This window comes from Xiphophorus hellerii, chromosome 23 (assembly GCF_003331165.1).
Source record: "Xiphophorus hellerii strain 12219 chromosome 23, Xiphophorus_hellerii-4.1, whole genome shotgun sequence".
In the NCBI taxonomy this organism is placed as follows: domain Eukaryota; kingdom Metazoa; phylum Chordata; class Actinopteri; order Cyprinodontiformes; family Poeciliidae; genus Xiphophorus; species Xiphophorus hellerii.
The window spans coordinates 3,194,408-3,215,381 of NC_045694.1; the positions used below are offsets into that span (position 1 = coordinate 3,194,408).

At 36.7% G+C, this 20,974-nt stretch overlaps 1 protein-coding gene across 2 annotated transcripts in view; it reads right to left on the reverse strand.

Annotated features, from left to right (window-relative positions):
* The window catches only part of fstl5 (follistatin-like 5), a 187,758-nt gene that overhangs the window by 36,597 nt on the left and 130,187 nt on the right, over nt 1-20,974 (reverse strand). Inside the window, exons 8-10 of one of the 2 annotated variants that reach the window (XM_032555147.1) lie at nt 20,325-20,336; nt 17,328-17,448; nt 237-398 (exon numbers count right to left, since the gene is read on the reverse strand). In XM_032555147.1, the coding sequence (XP_032411038.1) occupies nt 237-398; nt 17,328-17,448; nt 20,325-20,336 (295 nt within the window). The remainder of the gene's footprint in view (nt 1-236; nt 399-17,327; nt 17,449-20,324; nt 20,337-20,974) is intronic. The other variant, XM_032555148.1, reaches the window with a different exon arrangement.

Genomic DNA, 20,974 nt, shown 5'->3' on the forward strand with positions numbered 1-20,974 from the left:
TTCAGAGAGTGATAAAAAAACAAGGTTTGGCTTTATTTGGTGTATGTAAACTTCTGGTTTCAACTGTGTTCCTGGGTCTATACAGTATGTATATATAGGCTTTTATTTATTCTACCAGTCCATCGCAGAACCAGTAATCACATTTTCAGATTTTAAATTACCATCCTCAGGAAATGCTATGGTACAAGAAACTAATAAATAGTTGGAGTAGATTATAAATCAGGACTTCTGTTCACCTTGCAGGGTGAGCTGTTTGGACAGCTTGGTCTTTATGTCCATGCCGTTCTTGAGCCAGGAGAGTTGTGGGCTGGGGATGCCCTCAGCGTGACACCGCAGGCTGGCGGTAACTCCTGGCTCCCGGGCTTGGCTCTCTGGGTAAACTCTGATGACTGGAGGGACTGGAAGGTGACAGGAAAACAGATAAGAGTTAGATTAACACAAACGCTGCTTTGTTCCACACTGCTGTTTACATTAGTATCATCATTTAAGAAGTTACTAACTCCTTATCAAGCAAGATGGTTTAGATAAGAAACCAAGTAAACTTCTGACTCCACATTAGCATACACTATCAGTAGGTTTGAGTGCATTTGCAACATTGCTGAACATGTTTAGATAAGGTTAATGTGCTTCATGAAACCAAACACATCAGATAGATAAATAAGGGAGCCAACTGTTGCTCTGATGTTATTGATTTTGCTTGGTTACTATTGATTTTCTGTAACCTTTTGTCAAGCGAGATGAGAGAATAGAGGCAGTGAAAACAAAATGTGAGAAAAGAGAAAAGGCAGAAACTAAATGAGCATCTAGTGTTACACGTTTCGGACTGTGCATCAGATTCATGCCAGAGTTTCAAAGGTTTAGTATCCCCCAAAGCAAAACAAAACAAATATAACCACTCCTTCATACTGTATTTCTAACAATCACAAATTAGCATAAATCAATAATCCGCTCAAATGGATAAATAATATTCATTTATGCATTGGCTGAGATGCCACAAGTTTTGTTCTATAGCCTGAGGCCAACTTGTTTAAATTTTAGTCCACAAAACATGGGGAATATCAAAAGAATGGATTTGAATAATCCTCTAAAGAGAGACGCATTCCTTAACTACCATAACAGTGATAAAACCTTTCAAAAAGAAAGTTTATCTGAAAGAAACTGTGACTGAAAGTTGGACAGGGACAAAAAAATACTTTAAAAAGCAACCTGATTCGTTCCACAGTGTTTCACATATAACCATGACAACCTGGCAGCGGTTCGCATAAGGACATCAAATCTCCATCCCACTATTTTGTTTTGTACTGTCCCATTTCAGCTTCAGTGACCCAAATCAATGGATTTGTTTTGTTTGTCTGAAATGGACTTCTGATGTCTGAGCTGATGACAGAAATGAGAGTTCTGGCATCTGCAGAGAAAGCAGACGCGGGCTAGAGACCATTTCCTGTAGCTTGTGGTCAGAGGAAGTCTTTACTACGCCAGGTTAATGAAAGGAAGAAAGACTGCTGCCACAGCCACCTGGTAATCGCAGCACACCAGGGTTTTGGACTTTGCATCTTCCTAGCCCCCGAGAGAGAGTGCCCTGTGGGCCACAAGGGCTCTTAATGCACGATCCCTACCAATCACAGCGGCACAGACTCTCCTGTTACCTTGGTGCCTCTCAGCACTAAAAACACTATTGCAATAGAACCTATAGAAGCAATTATTTTGTGATTTCTGTTAAGCACAGTTTATCCCTTTTCCCTTTTTATATCCCAGCAGCTGAACGCTCAAAGTGCATTCAAGTGTTTGCAGATACTAAAGTGTACAAAGGCTTTTTGTTGATGGAGTGTGCTGCAATCCATTTTTATTGTCTAGTATTTTGTCAGTCTAAGTCTAAACTAAAAAGTGTATTTTAATATTGCAATATTGTAAAAAGTTTATTTTAATAATTCAACTCAAAAGTTAAATCATGTAGATTTATTACAGACTGATGTCTTCGGGGTTATAGAACACCTCATAAGAGTAATATAGAAATGTCAGTCTACTGTAAGATATACTGTGTATAAACAAAAATTTGTCAGTTTTATTTTGAATGAGTTATTGGATCAGTGCAGAGTGGCATGGAGACGAACAGCCTGAGACTCTGATGAAGTGAAATTGAATCAGAGGTTGCTCTAATATCAGCATTCAGCTTATTTGCATTGTTGGTTCTTGTATCTCTGATCTTTTAATAATAACTCAAGAACTCTCTATAAAAAATAACTCCCTAGAACCACCGACTTCATTTGTAATCCACAACTTTCAATTTCAATTTGTTTCTCAAAACTGAGGTTATCTCTGTGACACTGTTTTTCTTTCCAATTCATTTCCCCATAACACGTGACAGCGCCCATGTCAATGACAAACTAATCCCCTTTATTGTGTGACCCATAACATGGCCATAACATAACATTTACCTTTGCACATCACTTCTTGTTGAGTTAATGTAAAAAATCTCATTTTCGAGAAACAGATTTTTAAATTTCTCTTCATAATCATCAAAACATACAGAAATATCCAGACAGTTGAATTACATGGCTTTGTAAATAATCTATGAATTTTACTTCCATTAAGATGCACCTGTACACTTAAATTAAGTATGTTAATCTGGCTGAGGCTTCAATAATCAACCTGAAATGCAGGTACTAATATCAATGCAATTTGTGATTTAAGTAATTTTAACACAGACAACCATGCACAGATGTAACAGAACCTCAGGCTAGCATGAAGTTGTGGGATTAAGCCAGTGTGGAGAAAAGTCAAGTCATGCTAAGACAGAGTCTACAAAAAGAAAAGCTTTGATAAATAGTATATTTCATAAATATTTATTTGACATTTTAGTAGGAAAACAGATTTACTCTCCAGTTTCAGTCCTTCCTGCGTCTGTATGCATGGAGTTTTGAATTGTGTATGCAAGTCGGATTTAGAATGTTGAAGCCATTTAAAGCTTAAAAATATTACTAGAAATGTTGCAATTATACTTCTGCTTGACAAAAATCCTATTTATTTTCTGCTCTCAGTTCTTCAGTCTTCAGCGGATCCCTTGCAGGCCTTCTGATAATTGGTTTGCTTTGAAATCTGGGAAACATTTTTGAATTATCTTAAATTTACTCATTTAAAAGAACAATTTGAGTAAGTTAAAGGTGCACTTACTGATTCAGGATTTTTGTCCATACATTCATTAATGCAGATGGCACATGGACATTAGCAAGCAAGCTTCTTTAGAATAACACCAGAACCGAAGCTTTCTGATCAAAAGTGAGGAAGACTAGATCCAGGTGAGATTTCCGTAGGTTTCAAGAACCAGTTTAATCTGGAAGTTAGGGGTTTGATTGGTTATTGGAAAAGAATTTAATCAGAAACAGAATTTCTACTTCTTCTGATTTATTTCACATGCTACTAGATTTGGAGTCAAAGTTTACATGAATTTAGTCAAAACTGAAATTCTTTAGTAATTTCTTGTAAGTTTGATGTGGTGAACCAACTGGTTCACATTAGTTAAGTGAAGAAGGTTATATAACTTCCGTTTAATCTTTTTACTTTTGACAAGTAACCCAAAAAGTTATGCATGCATCTGGATTTAGCTACTCCAGTCAATTTGTTGAACAGCAGCAGCTGAAAGTTATTTCTGATATGTCTTTCAGTTCTGCACATCTGGAGTTCAACATGTTTGCCCATTCTTCTCTTGCAATCTGACTAAAACCCAGTCAGATGGGATGGAGAGTGTATGTGGACAGTTTTGAGTCTTGACACAGATTCTCAATTGCATTTAGGTCAGTAAACATGTAGAAGAAGGTCCGATGAGGCCAAAACTGACATCTTTTCGGCCTGCATGCAAACATCTAGAGCTTGGGACATTTTATAACCTAAACCTGCTTCAATTTTCTCTGCCTCTTTAACTCTTACCCAGTTGGAGTGCTTCTTGATTTTCATGCTGCTGTTTGTTCAGCAACAAACTACTGGACTGTATTTACTGAATATCTGACCTCTGAAAGCAAAAGGTTGCACTGGATTTTATTTAGAAGTGTCAGAGTAAAGGGGCGCCAGAACAAAAGTGCATACCAGTCCTTTCGCATTTGTATTTGTAAAACAGCGAGAAGCCATTTTCTTTCTTGTTCAGCTATACACTACTTTTTATCCTACACAATATCCTGATAAAATAGTGAAAGGCCTTCTATGTGACAACTGATTTTTGAAAACTGAAACTCCAGAATGCACCAAATAATTTGACAAACCCACTCATCATAAAAGAAGTGGTTGTGTCCAAAGTTTTGATTAGACTTCGTAATATGAAAACTGCTTAAAACACGAGATGAGCGTAGGAGAGAAGAAAATAGACTGACAGTGGGTGGGAAATACTTCATTTTATATAGCGCAGAGACAAACTCTGAATATTCACATAGAACAAAAATATAATGAAATGAGCTTTCTCATTTCAGATTTTTTCAGTCAAATCTCTAATTTAAATATTAATTGCATTCCTTCCCTGTTTGACATAATGGCTGTGACATCACTGCTTCTACAGTTGAAACATGAGAACAGTGAAGTGCAAAAACTTTTGTGGGAGGACCCACATTTATCTGTGTTGCTGTAATTCCCATTGGCCACCCACAGAACTCAATAAAGGTCATTGCTTAGTTAAAGACTCATTATTAGCAAGGAGCTTTAGTCAGTAAATTTCCTTTGTGAATGCAGGAGAGAAGACTCATGTGCCGTTGTGCTCTCCTTAATTTGTGGCTGTAATTTCTTCTGGTCACTGATAGGCCCATACAGCTGTTGAAAGGGAAAGAGTTGAATTCAAGAAAGTAGATATTGAGTTTATCTGGTTGCAAAGAAAGCGGGGGAAGGAAGGAAGGAGTAGCCAATTCAAATGTTAACTGCAGCATTAAAGAAACTAAAATTCATATTTAATGCATGTAATTAGGTTCAAAACAAACTTAACTGATCCCAAGAGAGCTGAGATAATTGTTCGATTAAAATACACTGTTTTCTCTCAGGGTTAAGCCCTTTATGAGTCTAAGCGGATAAAACTATTAAAACTATATAAAGCATAACATAATAGGTATTCAAAGCATTTTTGTAGATCATCAGTAGAGAATCACAAAGGTCTAGAATTTCTTTGTAGATAGCTGTGCTGACTATTCCCCTTTTAGAAACCCAGAAGATTTTTCTTCACATTCTGAGATCTTGATTTCCAGATGAAATGTGGAATTTACTTTTATCTGAAAATATTACTTTGAGGGGCTGAGCAACAGTCCAATCCTTTTACTTCTTGATCCACGCATAACATGTCTGACTGAGTCTCTGGTTCAGGAGTGACTTAACATAAGGAAAGTTTCAGCAGTTCACATTCTACGTTTGCCCTGATGTGGAAACAGAGGCTGTCTCAAAGCGAACATGGGTCAAGAAAAGATCTCTATACTGCCTAATACAAAGAGGCTTTTTTATTTATTTTTCCAGTTTATCAGAATAGGTTTTTTAGTGGTACACACTGTAAATTATTCATCTCCATAGTAACCTCACTCAGGCTGGGCATTTCGGATACTTTGATGAGTCTTCACATAACCGAATCTAATCTAGAATGTCTGAACATGTGAACAGAACATCTGAACTCTGGTTCTGAAATTGTGAACAGAACCAGAGTGTGAGAATGTAGCCATCCATCCATCTTCTTTACACCCTTGTCGGGTCGGGAGGGATGCTGGTGTCTATCTCCAGCTAGACATTCCGGGAAAGAAGCGGGTTCACGCTGGACAGGTTGTCAGTTTGTCGCAGGGCAACAGAGTCAGACAGGACAAACAACCATGCACACACACACCTAAGGAGAATTTAGAGAGACCAATTAACAGTCTTGCTTTTTGACTGTGGGAGGAAGCCGGAGTACCCAGAGACAACCCACGCATGCACAGGGAGAACATGCAAACTCCATGCAGAAAGACCCCGGGCAGGGAATCGAACCCAGGACCTTCTTACTGCAAAGCAACTGCTCCACTGTGCAGCCCTGAGGATGTAGCTGTCAGGTATGTTACCTGTGCAGGTACAAGGCATCACAAAACGCACCCTGAACATTTGTTGACTTGTATAGTGTACATTATACAGGGTTTTATGTTTTATTTACTATAAATTGGGGTTTATAGTTTAAAACACATCTGAAAAAAGAAGCTGTGGTCAGTTCTGAATGATAAATCCACCTCCAGTTTTACAATATTTAATTTATTTATTTTGGACAGCAACCTGATCATTTATAAAGTAATTTGATTGATATTAAGGAAATAATACACTTGAGGGCAACTGTAACGTCATTTTATTACATTTAAATTTTTTAACTGTAGACTAAATTTGTTTATATTTTAAAACTCTATTCTTGCCATCTTTCAAGAATAGATCTTTTAGTGGGTTTCAATGATTTAAAACATTTCTGTATTGAAATCCTCTTTTTATTGATCTGAAGTTAAATTCTAATGTGAGAAAATGAAATTTGAATTTTATTACCTGTAAACCATAATAATTCAAGCTAAAAGAAACGCTTGCTTTAAATATATTGGTTTGTAATGAATCCATAAAACAAGATTCATATTGTGAAATAAAATTACTGAAATAAAACTTTTTTTATTGACATTCTTATGCATTTACAGACATATAAACAAACATCATACATAAGAAGTGGAGGGATAAATCAACCATGCCAGATGTTAATATGCTGACAAAGTCACGTCTATACTGTTTTATATTTAGTTCTGTGTTACAATCAATTGTGTATAAAGACGGGCTAATTTCACTAACCCTTTTCACACATACATTTATTCCCAAGAAAATCTTGTTGCTTGAAACACTCCTAGAAATTGGGAAAAAGTAGCACTTTTTTTTCTACTCCAAACTTGATTCAGACAAGATGTGAGAGAAAATGCATTCTGATGTGCTTCTGAGAGCGTCAGGAGAGTCACTGCCAGGAGAACGTGACACGGCAGGGCTGACAGCTCCATCATAAAGCTCCTGAGCCGGTCGTCAATCACTCAGCAAGGCTCCCGTCTGCTTTGGTGCTTCACAAGATGAGCAGGGATGCACAGAAACATTGTGGCAGGAGACCACTTCAACATCCCACAACTGGGACATTTCCAACAAGCCCAGAAAGACTTATTACAAAGCTTCAATCAAATTAAACCCTAGGTGATAAAAATTAAACATGCTGGCCAGATCTGGTGGGTTGTGGGAACTGATCAGAGAGTATACAATCAAGTGCACATCCATAGCATTAATGCACAAGACGCAGCACTGCATCCCACAGTTACACAAAGCGTGACAAATAAAGCTACGACATGATCAAACGTCTCTCCACAGTTATTACTTTCCCATGGAGATGTGGGAGTCAGTGTGCATCCAGCACATAGCATACGTTTTACAGAGCTAGTGAAACAGTACTTTTTAAGTATAAAACAAAAGTAAAAGAATAAAACAACTAGAGGAGTTATAAAAAAAGATGTGGAACTAAACTTATAAAAAGTATAATGGAACCTCGGGGAAATCTGCTACAGTTTTTCTCATCTTTCCACCTCAGAAGAGGTACCAGATGCTTATTTTTTCCCCGCAGTATTTCCTGTTTGAGTTATTACTTGGCAAAAGGAATTCATAGAATTTAGTTTTCTACAGGGATTTGATTTCATTGCATAAAAAAAAATAAAAGCACAATTTAACAAGATATTCTCCTTTTCCTCAGAAAGACCAAGATTCCAGATGTTTTTTATTGGTCTGAATTATAAGGGCATGATGGAAATTACCAATTACTAATTTACAATTATTTGTATTTATGTCAACAGTGTATTTTTTGCAATTAGAAAATAATTGTAGTACATCAGGAAATCCAACACTCGTGTCATGCATGAGTTGATGATGTCCAGATCAATGCTACTTTTCCTAGACCGGAGACATTTGAGGTTAAAAGTATGTTCTCTTTGCATCTGGAAGTTGTTTTAACCAAGTTTCCAGTTGGAAAGTCATTAACATTCCATCAAGTCAGACAGCAGCCCTGAGTTCACTGTCCAATATGGCTGACCTGAGTTCTAACCAAAAAAAAAAAAGCTGCTAAAGCAGGGGTATTCAAGAAAACTGTGAGGAGGTCCTGTTCAAAGAAATTTCCTCAAGCAGAGGTCCGCAATATCGTCTATTTGCAGTATGACAATATCGGAATACATGGTGTTAAAAAAAATAATACAGGTTAAAATAATTTCAAAGAAGTTTATTAGCACTGAAACACAGGATAACATTGTGTGGCTGCAGTTTAAATTAAAAATAACTAAATTATGTATTCAAAAATAAAGAAAGTGCTTAAGACAAAATAGCAGCTTCAGTTTCCTTTTGTTTGAACAATCTCAATATTTCTGCTCAACAAAACAACTCTCAAAACACCTGAACTATTTCTCTTACATCTGTCTTCCCCCAATTTCCCTTGCTCAGTGTGAGAATTGAGCTTTGGCTTGCCCTGCCAACATTTTAAATCTGGGCTTGAAGGAGGTCAGGGCCATTCTCATGCACATGTGCAGATGCTCATTGGTGAGCTTGGAACGATATTTTTGTTGTGTATGTTTGTTGTGCGCTGAAAGCACGGCTTAATACCCTGGTGGACTGATCATATTGGGCAGTGAGACTTCGAATTTTCTGCGTCCGGAGTTCGGACTTGGGGGGGGTATGATTGGTCAAATGCTTTGTGCTTAGTCTCGTAGTGACGCTTGACATTGGCACTTTTAATAAGTGCCACGGTTTCGGAGCATATGAGGCACACTGGTTTCGTGCTCGCGGGTGGAAGAATGAACATGTATGCATCCGTCCATTCCGTGTTGAACGCTCGATTTTCGGCATCTACTTTTCTCTTTTTAGATAGCGCCATAGTGTTTGCACCTCTTCTGACTGTAATTCACGCCCTGTCTTCCTGTATCACCTCCCTGCGTTTCTCGCTTCAATCGCTTTTCGCTCGCCTTTCACCTCCTCTTCCTTATATCACACTGCGTGGATGTCTGTGCCTGGCTACAAACCTCTGCTTCGGTTTGCTCATACAACTCGCTCTGAGTTCAAGCTGGCGATTTGATTCGCTAGTTGAACCACGTGGTTAGTATGACTCGCACGCGATTGGTTTGTAGCTTCCAATCCTTGCTCAGTGCAGTGCTGGTAAAAGCACTTGTGTCAGATAGGGAAAAAAATAAATGCTCCGGTTTAAAATTAATTCTCCCGTCAAAATTAACAAATATTTTAACAATTTATTCCGGGTCCGGATGGGATGGCATATGGGTCCGTATCCGGACCGAGGTCCGTTGGTTGCGGACCACGGTGCTAAAGGCTCCTTTATGTTACTTTGAAAATTGATCAAATGTAACACTTACCCTATTAGACAAATTATTAGGCATTGTTGTTCACTCCTCCACCTTCGTTTTCTTCTCCTCGCACTGAGCTGGAGAAGATTTATTAATATTTGGAAACCATTTTCTAAATCCACATTTAAAACCTTTGTTCTCTAAATAATAAAGATGTTCAAAATAAAGTTATAAAGTAAAACATGACTGAGGCAAAGTGTAAGAAAATGAGTGAACTTCTGAATTAACAGAACAGGAAGTGCTTTTAGTTTGATATTTTCAGAGAATGTTGAAGATAGGTTTTTTATTTGCTTTGAAATTGTCTAATGTCACACAATACAGTAATCATTTGGAGAAACATTCATGTGTTCATCATTATGTAGCTACAGTTAACAAAAGTATATTTATTTGAGCCATTAACATTTCATAATAGTCCAGGAACATCACTGGCAAAAAAATGCATCCTTTCAGTTAGACGTGCAGCAGAGCATCACCTGTCTGAGCTGCAGTGTGTACAAACATGCTGCCATACATTTCAGATTTTTCAAATGCTTAAAATGACAAACCAATTGTTCTGTGATGCAGTGAGAGAAATCCCTCCCAGTTTGTTGATTTTTCAGCCGTTTAGAATCTACTGTGGACAATAGGGCGACAACACAGATCGGAAGAGGATTGGAGTTTATAGCTTCGATATTTAAAACGCCTTGATCAATACTTTGGATCAATGCTTGGTATTGGGTTAAGTCTAGGATCAATGTTAAACCAGATCAGTATTACCAAATTATTGCAAGATTATTTTTCACTGTGAGGTTCAGAAGTCCTTTCTTAGCGCCTTTTACAGTTTAGACATGACTGTAAAATATATGATCAATCAATATTCATTTAAAGCAAAACCTGTGCTGTTGTCAGCATTGTTCTGCAGGTTTTATTTCCACAGCAAACATCTTCCCTCTGACCCCAACCAGACACAGCAAATCTACACTTCTTGTCTGGGCTCATTTCCAGCTGCTACGACCCAGACTTTTTATCTGCAGGCATTCCTTTGGTACTACAGGGGAGGGGGGGGGAAACCCTTACAACCTCACGGCATTCACCTTGGGGCCTGCAAGTATCCGCACATCGACTAACAGTGGGGAAAGAGAAAAACCCAGTTCAATCAAGGTTTGGTTCCAGAGTGTGCACAGTGTATGGAGGTAAGCTCTCATTAGTCTGACACCACCTCTACCTCTGGCCTCCTCTCACTAAAAATATGACATTTAAGGAAAGAAGGATTATTTTAAAGCCAAGAATCAGCACACACAGACACCATCCCTACCTACCACCCACAGCTGACCTCCAAGCTGACAATGTCCTTCTAAAACCTCCAACCTCAACCAAAATGAGTTACTTCAGAGGGTGAAGAGGGTGAGTTATATTTAGAGGGGTAGTTATAAAAAACTATATTTTTAAAGCAACAAAAATATTCATATATCATGAATACTTGAAACTTTAAATGTATCCTCTGTGAAAGCAATACTGTATGTTTTAGTTTGACTTCCATTAATCTATTCTACACAGTAATTTGTTTTCTGCTAAAGTGCCTGTGAAAGTGGACAAACTTTGCAGCCACAGTGAACAAATGAGATGCAACTTTATTGATTGTAGTGGGTAAAGTGGGGTCACTGCAACAAAAGAGCTGGCACAACAGACCAAAACTAATAAATAACCCCAACAAATTGAACTTCTTTAGAATAACAACATGTATTGAAGATAGCAGTAGACAGTCTTCAGAAAGATGAGGTGGACAGTAAGTACAATGTTTTTTAACGATATGAGGTATTTTGATGAATCATGTTTTCAAAAAGAGAGAAAACTTTTTACAGTTGATTTTGCTACATCAGGGCTGTCCAAAGTTTGGCCTAGGGGCCATTTGGGGCCCTATGAATTATTTTCTGGGAATCCTGAACCACAAGTTTGGTTTCTCAGCGTTTAAATAAATTAAATATGATAAAATGTTTGCTGAAGCTACGCCTTTCAAATAAGATTGAAACTAAAATCTTTCTAAAATGCAAAGCACAAACTAAAAAAATAAAAATGAACTTAATATTTATCAATTACAAAATATAAAAATAAGGCCCTTTTTATATGCCAGATCTGCAGTGTTTTGTAAAACTATTGTGTAAACTGTTGAGCAGGAAAACAATGTGATTGGTTTTGCATTTTTTGTGAAGTTTCCACCTATTATGTGACTAATATTCCTCTGAGAACCAATTAAATGTTAGGGGGGGAAATATCAAAAATGGAAAAAAAAGGCATAATAACATGGTTGCATTACTGTGAACACTAACTAATACATGTTTTAGACTTGTTGAAACACCTTTTGATTTAATTTCAGCATTCGGTGTTTGGTATTTGATGAGAGCTCACACCTTTCATCAAATATAGTAAATCTAGTTTAACCTGAATCAAACTCCAGCTGTCTTAGTGTCATGTTCCTCACATTTGGTCAGTTGCGCTCATTAGGTAGAGCAAAGAAAGTCAATGATTTTGGTGTACAAATGTATCAATGAGAAGGAGCTTACAGAAGGAGAAGGAGATACAGGAGCAGAAAGTAGAGTTTTTGTGACCACACAATTTTGGAATTTCTTCCAAAATTCAGTAAAACCCAAGACAGAAACGAGTTAAGGAGGATTTCCTATACAGATGCCATCACTGAAGGGGCAGCAGCATTGTTCAACAAGTGCTGGTTAGGTTATAAGGGAAAAACAATGTGTTCTCTAGATGTTTGGACCAAAAAGTAATGTGTTACTTTTAGAACAACGACTCAAAAACTTATGATAGTCTGAAGGCAAAAATAGAACCTTTGGCCCTCAGTTCAAAAGGTTGGCTCGGTACACAAAACAGCACCAAGAATCATTTAAAATAAAACCCCAAACCAACTATGAAACAAAGTGGTGACTGCATCATGCACTGTAAATCCTTTCTATTAAAGGAATTGGAGCTTGGATAAGCTGGAATTGAGACAGGACATTTTCACCTTTGACCCAAAACCTTTGGAACCATTGTTTGCTAGAAAACTAAAGGACAATTTTATTTTATTTTCAGTACCACATAGAGCCCTAACTATATATCTAAATGAGCAACAGAATTTGTTTGAACTGATCTTGCCAAATTTCAGAAATCATTTGACAGAAAATCTGTTCTTACAGTCTGACAGATTGAAGCATGTTTTGCAAAGTGGGTCATTTTTACCTGCTCTAGATGTTGCTATCAGACTCCAACCAAAAAGACTGAATGTGAAATCTGACTCAAAAGGGAGTTCAGAACAATTTTAATGTAATGGGGTGCACACAATAACTGGTACCGAGTTATTGCATCTTTGTTATGCTTTTCACCAACAAATGTTAGTTTGTCAGTAAGATTTATCATTATATATGTGACCTAGAAGAAGAAAATAGTTCTAGAATTAATTAACATGGTCTTGTTTTGCTTAAGTCACACAGGTAGCCAGGATTACCCCAGATTAAATACAGATTGTTTAGATCAGTTTATCATAAGTTATATAACCTTCCAAACTAAGCCCAAAACGGTGGACTGTGGTTTTAAAAATTTTTTTTTGCAGTTTCAGAGGCAGTCACATTGCCTTAATTTTATTTTTCTATGAGAAAAAAACCCACATTTTGAACCAAAGTGATCAAGACATTGGAAATGTGTGGACTTAATGTGGATGGTGGTAAAACCAAATACTAACATCTAAATAAATGAAGGCCATTTATTTTCCAGAAATTTTGATTTTGATTAATTAAATTAAAAAACAGCTCTGGACTCCCAAACATTTTGTCACTGATTTTTACTTAGATTTGGAACCTTTGTAGTTTTTTTTCTGGTATTACAGTGATTGACAGTTTGGACTAGGATTATCCCATTTTAGCTCTTTCTTAATTGAGTTGTACAAAATCTAATCTTGGTAGGGTGATACAGGTCCTTTGAGACTTCACCTACACTGGGAATGTAAAGACAGCTTTCATTGAAAGGTCATGTGGAAGTTACAATATTAATTACAACCCAAAGTTATTGGTCTCCCAAGATTCTGGCAGTCTCCATATGCACAATAAGGTCTGTATATCAGTACAATTAACCTCTCAGTAATCTGTTAGAAGAATGATAATGATCCAGCTGTCTGTCAAAAGTAAGTAGAATATATTCACTGACTTTACAAAGTGGTTTATTTGCACCCACCTCATGAAATTTAGTCTCATTTACTGAATGAGTTCACCTTTGGCCTCTACAATATACGTCTGTTTTAGCATTCACATGGGCCATCAAACCCACCCAAACCAATTAGAAGAAAAACTAACTAAAAACTTGCCAATGTCAATCAAGCTGATGTATTTTATCGGGAATGAAGTGTGAGGCTTTTAGCAGCAGGTAAAGAAAAGTATGAATAAAATGTTTAAAAAATTAGTTGATGTTTTTCTAAAGAGTGCCAAGATTTTTATTCTGAAAGGATCACTGAAGACTATAATTTGCACAAAAATTAGATTTTTAAAAATACCATAAATATATCATATTTAAAGAAAGAAAACCTAAATATAGTAAAAATATGAAATACAAACCAATCTGCCTTCCTGTTGGTTATAAAAGCAGGTAAATAATTCTAAATCACACTTTTATGAAAGAAAAAGAGGCTTTTGTGTCACACACTCTTAACTCAATGTGCATCTTCAAACATCACTAGAAACCTGAAAACATAATCAAAAGGATTTATTTCTTCCCAAGAAACAGTTTTGCCGCAAATGTCTAAATACATGTCTGATCATTCATAGGCGACCGAAAAACACAAAGTATGTTTGTATCGATTATCTAAAGGAGAGCTCCACCAATATGAGGAATTTCTCCTCATCCACCAAAAACAACTTTGGGTTTGTTTTACAACAGAATTATTAAACAATTGGAATGAAGGGAAGAAACAACACGGTTTATGCCATCCCATAAGTGGGTTGTATGGCTTGTGCACAGAATCAACAACTGAACCGCTAAAATCTACTGTGGGTTTTGCTTTTGAGCAGATGGTCCATATATTATGAAAAATACTTTCTTTTCTTCGAAGTGGCAAGAAACAATTTTGTTCTTTGTCTAAACTAATTGAAGAACTGTGGGTTTTCTATAGCCAAACCACATAATGTCGAAGGAAAACTAACTACAAGCTAACTTCAATTGTTTTTGGCCTAACAGTCGGTGTCAGAATAATATCAGATAGCTACATAACCAGTGGTGGGCACTGCTAACTAAAAGGTTTGTTGTGCTAACCCTAAAACACTAATCATACACATTATTTCACTAACACTAACACACTTTGTCTTTGTTCCTCCCAGTATCCTAAAAATAAATTTAATATGAATTCTATTGCTACACATATACAACATTTGAACAAAGTAACCTCTGATGAGTTTGTTAGCGGCAAATAAATCAACGTTGTGACTTCTTGAGCAAAGCCGAACCAGGAAAAATAGATTTCAAAAATAAAGACAGGCAGGTGCTTAAAAACTCAAAGCTGCTGTAGGAAAAGCTGCTCAAAAGCCTCCTAAAAGAGGAAAGCCTTTTAATATTGATGTCCTGCGGCTCAGGGTTTAAAAGCAGAATGTAACGGCAAAAATTTCTCCACAAAGTCTAAAAGGTTAAATTTAAAGGTTTTATTTGTAATTATTGTAATTTAGTTCATGTAATTTTGAAACATCATTAAAAAAGGGACTCTTTAACATTCACTATGCAAAACTACATTTAGTACTGCTTAGCTAATCTGTTGAAAGTCAAGTGTTTGTCCAATTATACCCAATAATAATTATGTCAGCATCTTCCTTCCAGATGTAAAAACGATCAGTTGCTTATGCAGATATACGGCAAACTGTGGCATTCAGATCATGCTTTATATGGAGATTAATGTTCTTTTACAACCAACTATTAAACTAAACGCTGAGCTTAACATAACATTTCGAACCAATTTATAATTGCTGTTGGCCTCAGAAGGCATAGTGTCTAAAATCTTCATACTGATAGTTAATTGGAGGGAACGTTTTGGTTTTGGAGGCCAAACCTATCAAAGCTTATGTTTTCATTGCCATCGTGTGAACTGCATAAAACTCCAGCTGCTTCAGAAGGTAAATTATGTTTATCAGCACCAGGTAATTAAAGTTCAGTATCTACTCTCTTTCTAGCTTTATTTTTGGTTTCAACCAGCTCCCTGAGGACAGAACTGCATCCTCAGTAGTTAAATAGCCCATGGAATATTTTCTAACTGCATCCATCTGCTGTTTGGTGCTGAGCGGGCAATATACTGTACAATGAGCTGAAGCTCATGGCTTCACGTTCTCAAGGTGAGCTGCAGATCTGAGTGATGATTCAAGGTAGATCACCAACTGTGAGTGACCTTTTTTCTCGCTATCACATTACTTTGCAGCTTTTTTGACACATTTTACTGCTACTGTGAGCAAACTTTGATAATACTCCCCAGCCACTTAGCTTTGCATCAGCTATGAGGTCTCTTATTTTACCAAAGAGTACAGCCTGCAGTAGTCAGGACTGTTGTGGGACATAAAGTGCCTTAAACTACTTTTTGTTATGGTAAAAATGACAGACCTCAGTTTATTTAATTGAAATATCACATGATAAACCAACACAAACTATTGCAGTTATGAACTTGAAGGAAAGTAGTATATGATTTTCCGACATGTTTTACAAATAGACTTGAGAAATGTGCTGTCTTTATATTTAGCTCCCATTGAAACTACTTATGCATGTTTTTGAGGTAAGCCTCTAGCAGGAAAGCTAGAAACTGAAGATTTTTCTTCTTTGTGAAATTACTCAAGTTCAGTCATATTGGATAAAGAGCATCTGTGGCACAAACTCTTAAGTGGATTTGGGTCTGAACTTTAACTGGGCCATTCTAACCCCTTACAATGCCTTAATCTAAACCATTCCACAGCAGAGCTCTATGTTAATGGTTGTCCTTTAGGAAGGTGAACCTCCATTGCAATCTGAAGTCTTTTGCTGCATCTAACATGTTTTCTTCCAGGATTACTCTAGTTTCTGGCATCCACCTCCCTTCTCTTCTGTTACAAGCTTCCAGTCAGTGTTGAAGATCCGTCTTCAACATGTTAGCTGTGCCCTCTTCATGCCTTGAGACAAACTGCAAACAGGACTTCATCACTTTTTTCAATGTTTTTTTTTTTTAATTGTCACTACTTCATAAAGGTCATATGTTTAACATTAATCCAGTCAACAAATCCTCCCAACTGAGTGGAGGATGCAGTTCCGTCACTTCTTTTCTGATTAATGCTCTCTTTCCAGCTGGCAAACATCTCTGTTTGTAGTTATGCCATACTTTTAATTCTTGGATTATGTAGTCCGCTGTGAGATGTTCAACAGTTCAGATATTGTTTATATCCTAAACTTGAATTCCCCTCTTCCAAAACATCCTCTCTGATCCATCTGCTGTGTTCTATAGCCTTCATGGTGATGTTTGTTCAACACCATGAACAAACATAATCACAGTGTTTGTTCATGGTGACAAACGTCTGTCTTAAAATTTCTTAAGACAGACGTTTTAAGATTTTCCATCAATCTACTGTCACTAACAATTCTTAGATATGCTAAAGAAGAACATGAAAACTCCATGCAGAAAGTCCCTGGCCAGGATTCAAACCCAGGACCTTATTACTGCAGGAAAAGCATTAAACCAACTGCTCTACCATATTTTAATTTTGATTTTGCTAAAGGAAAAAATGCACAAAAAGGAAAGTCATGAACCATATTCTTTCTAGTTCACAGGGACGTTATGCTTTATGCTGGCTTATTGGACAAAATCACAATAAAACTCAATAAAGTTTGTGGTTAAAATGTAGTAAGGTTCAAGTTGTTTGAAAGCTATTGCAGTCACAGTATGATGATAAATTACTTAAAGAGAGGGAACTGTAGAAATAACCTTCTTACCATTCACTTGGAGAATGTGGGTCTGAAACAGTTTGTCATATCCATCGGCATGACAGGTGTAGTTACCCATGTGGGTTGTGGTCACCTTGGTGATGTACAGTGAGCCATCATCCCCAAAATCCTACCAGAGAAAGAGGACAGGCAGAGCTTTAATCACCCGGACAAACCTCTCAGAGCCTGGAAACAGCAGCTGTGGCTGAATCCAGGAAAACTAACCGTTTCAATGAAAATGCAACAAACAGCAGCGCACAGATGGAGATCTGGAAATAAAAGGAAATGAAACTTATCACAGCTGTTGGCAAAGGCACATTGTGGAGCAAACCTACATCAATCCATGACAAAAGCTAAACCTGTTATCTATAAAAGTCATATTTAGAAGTAACCATTTACTCATATGACATTTTTCCACAGCAGATGACTGATCTGACTCAGAGTGCAGCTACAATTAATTACTGCAGAAATCACTCTTTACTTCCTTCAGCGCAACAACTGGCTAATGTAGTGCTGAAGACAATATCTAAATAATTCCAGATATACTTTTTAAACATTAATGTCCCTTTAAAAACCAAAAAATGTAATTCCCCTATCGCATTCTCATTTAACGAATACATGCAACTATTCCCAGGCTGCCTTATTAAAATAGAACTTATACATTGATCATGCAGATATAACTAAAACTTGATGAATCCATGCCATGTTGTGATTATTAAACCCGAGAGCAAAAGAAAAATATTTCTGAACAAAGAAGAGAAACAGAATGATGAACTGTTCAGGCTGCGGTGCAGACGGAAGCCCACAAAGCTAATGAGCCTGATGACAATGCAATCCGCCGGGCAGAGGAGGAACAGATGCCACCTTGTAAAGACCACATGGCAATAAAAACCCTACACCACACTGATTAAGGAAGTTTTGTTTTATGTATATGCTTTTTCAAATTAATAACATAATTACTTCCCTTCCACCAGCCAGCAGTGGCACAAGATCTTTGTCAAAATACAACAATCAGTGCAAAAGTTTTATGTCAGTCTGCTTTTACATGGGAGGGTTTGAAAGAACATTGATTCTAAGTTTTTTCCCTCCAGTAATGATTTTATTTCTTGCTTTAAATGTATGTTGTGATTTTAGCTATGTCTGCTTGCAGCAGTATGCTTCATTTAATAGATTTGTTATTTTTCCTCTTTCAATCATGAAGAGTTTTCTTTAATCCATACCCCCATTAATTTGGAAATTTAATTGCTACAGAAAATATTACATTTCATTTCAATAATATGATTTTCAAATAAAATATATTTATTGCATTACAGAATATAATCTTTGCAAGTTATTTCAGCTTTTACTGTGTCTTTGACAAAATAAAGCGGAGAAATAAGAGATATTGAAGTAGTTCTTCATTTTAAACAGGAGGAATTTATAGTTATAGTTGACTCTTAAGTTTAATTCATGTGAAGACTAGTCTGCATTCTAGAATGTGATTCATTACTTTATTTAAAATATATTAAATAAATATCCTGAAAGAAACAGAAAAACTAAGGTTACATTCGCGCAGCAGAAAAATCTGACCTAAATCTGATTCTTTTGCGAAGTCTCCATTCTTCTTCAGAATAAGAATGAGTGACCCCAAACTCGACCCCAAAAATTCAGATTTTGGGGTCGCAATAACCTGCACTTTGGGGTTGGAGACCGTTCACTCAGAAGTCTGAATGCGGATTTCACCAAAAAAAAATAAAAAAATCTGAATGACCATCTCAAATTGCTGAGTAGACGTAGGCCAAGTTGCTCATAATGAAAATGTGCTTTTGAAAGAATGAGAGTTCTGCAACTTCAAATGCACCACCGTAATGAAGCTAAGATGGCAAGGCATTTCCATTCTAAAGTGACATGATCTAACAAGATTGAATCTGGCTCAGTATTTCTCATTCCTTATGCCTAACACTGTTTTAATTTGCAAAAATATTATCTCACTTCTAATTACAGTTCTCATTTTACATTTGCTTACATCCTACAAGCTTTAAACTATATTTTCCAGTAAATAGTTGACAGACAAGTTTGGAACATCAGGCATCCTGTTTACAAGTGTTCAGTGTGTTCATCATTTTATTCTTCTGAGCTCCAATCTGACTTCTGAAACCTGGATGACTGAAGCATCAGAGCTTCACAATACGAGGGGAAATCGATGGTACCTTTTGGGCTTCTTGGGCTGAGAGCATATTGTGTCACCTTCTTAAATGAAAAATGAAGGCAGGGGAGAAATGAAACTCAGAGGGGTGGAACGAGTCACGGCGGAGACTTTGTCGACATGATTCCTCCACCACACCTCATCACCCTCACCTTAACTATCAGCAGGACCCAGCTTCCTGCAGACTGAACAGGCCAGGGTAGGACCGTTCAGGAGAAAGACAGACAAGGGCGGGTGGAGGAGGATTTACAAATAGGCCACAACCCTCAAGAAACCATAATTAATAAAGCTGCCAGAGCTGGGTCACCTCTGAAGAGGCATTGAAGGGGCAACTCATGGGATAGCTGACCTTCACCAGTGACGAGAGATTTTCAAAGAAATTTCCAGTCAGTTCACAATCTTTTTTTAAGAAGGCAAACAATGAGATGAAAGTAATACCCTATAAAGCATTGAAGTCGGTCTGCCAAGAAAAAATAAACTTTTACAAAAAGGAAATTTTTCTAGGAATAAGTTACATTAGTTTTGCCCTGGTCTAAGAGAGTAAAGCTACAGTGGATTTAATTATATTACTTACAGCATTGCAAAATTCTGCAAACATAAAACTCTTCTTTTTTGCAGGCTTTATGTGCATACTATGTACAATCACTTTGAAATTGCTGGGCACAATTTTTTTATTTAAATACAGAGAGAATTTCACTCTAAAAATGTTATGAGTTAAGTATAATCTGCATGTTACAGGCACTATTGCAGCTTTGTGGGCTTTTTGTTAATATAATGCAATAATACCAAGCATAAACAGCACAAAAAGCAGAAAGCCCTACCTGAGATGGGATCTGTTGAAAAAACACGAAAGGTTAAAAAAATTAGAGGGTGACTTTTTTTCCACAACATTTAAGACACCATAATATTTTATAATAGTCTAAAACAAATTAACAAGACTTGTGCAGTTGGCAAATTTTGCAGAAAAGTAAAAATGTTTTCTTTGTCATTGGTGGTAAATATATTATAAAACAGACATTCAACACAGAAGTAAAAATCTAATATTTACTTCATGGCAGTTCGTTATTAGAAAATGCTCTTATCTCTTAGCAACAAATTAACAACAAATATTATTGTTCAAAAAACATAAGATTTCTTCTGCTCTTTTGAAATACTACTTAAGAATTGTAGTGGTGAATTTTGCAGAAGAGTTAAAATGTTATTTATCATAGGTGTAAATATATTATAAAACAGACATTCAAAACAAAAGTAAAAATCAGATGTTTACTTCGTGGCACTTCGTTGCCAGAAAACACGCTCATCTCTTAACATCAGTTTAATAACAAGTAATGTCATTGTTTTTAAAACAAATAATAAATACCGCTCATCTGCTTAGACACAAGAAAAATACAGTTGGTAAATATTGCAAAAGTAAAAATAAGATGTTTACTTCGTGGCACTTTTCTACCAGGAAACATGCTCATCTCTTAGC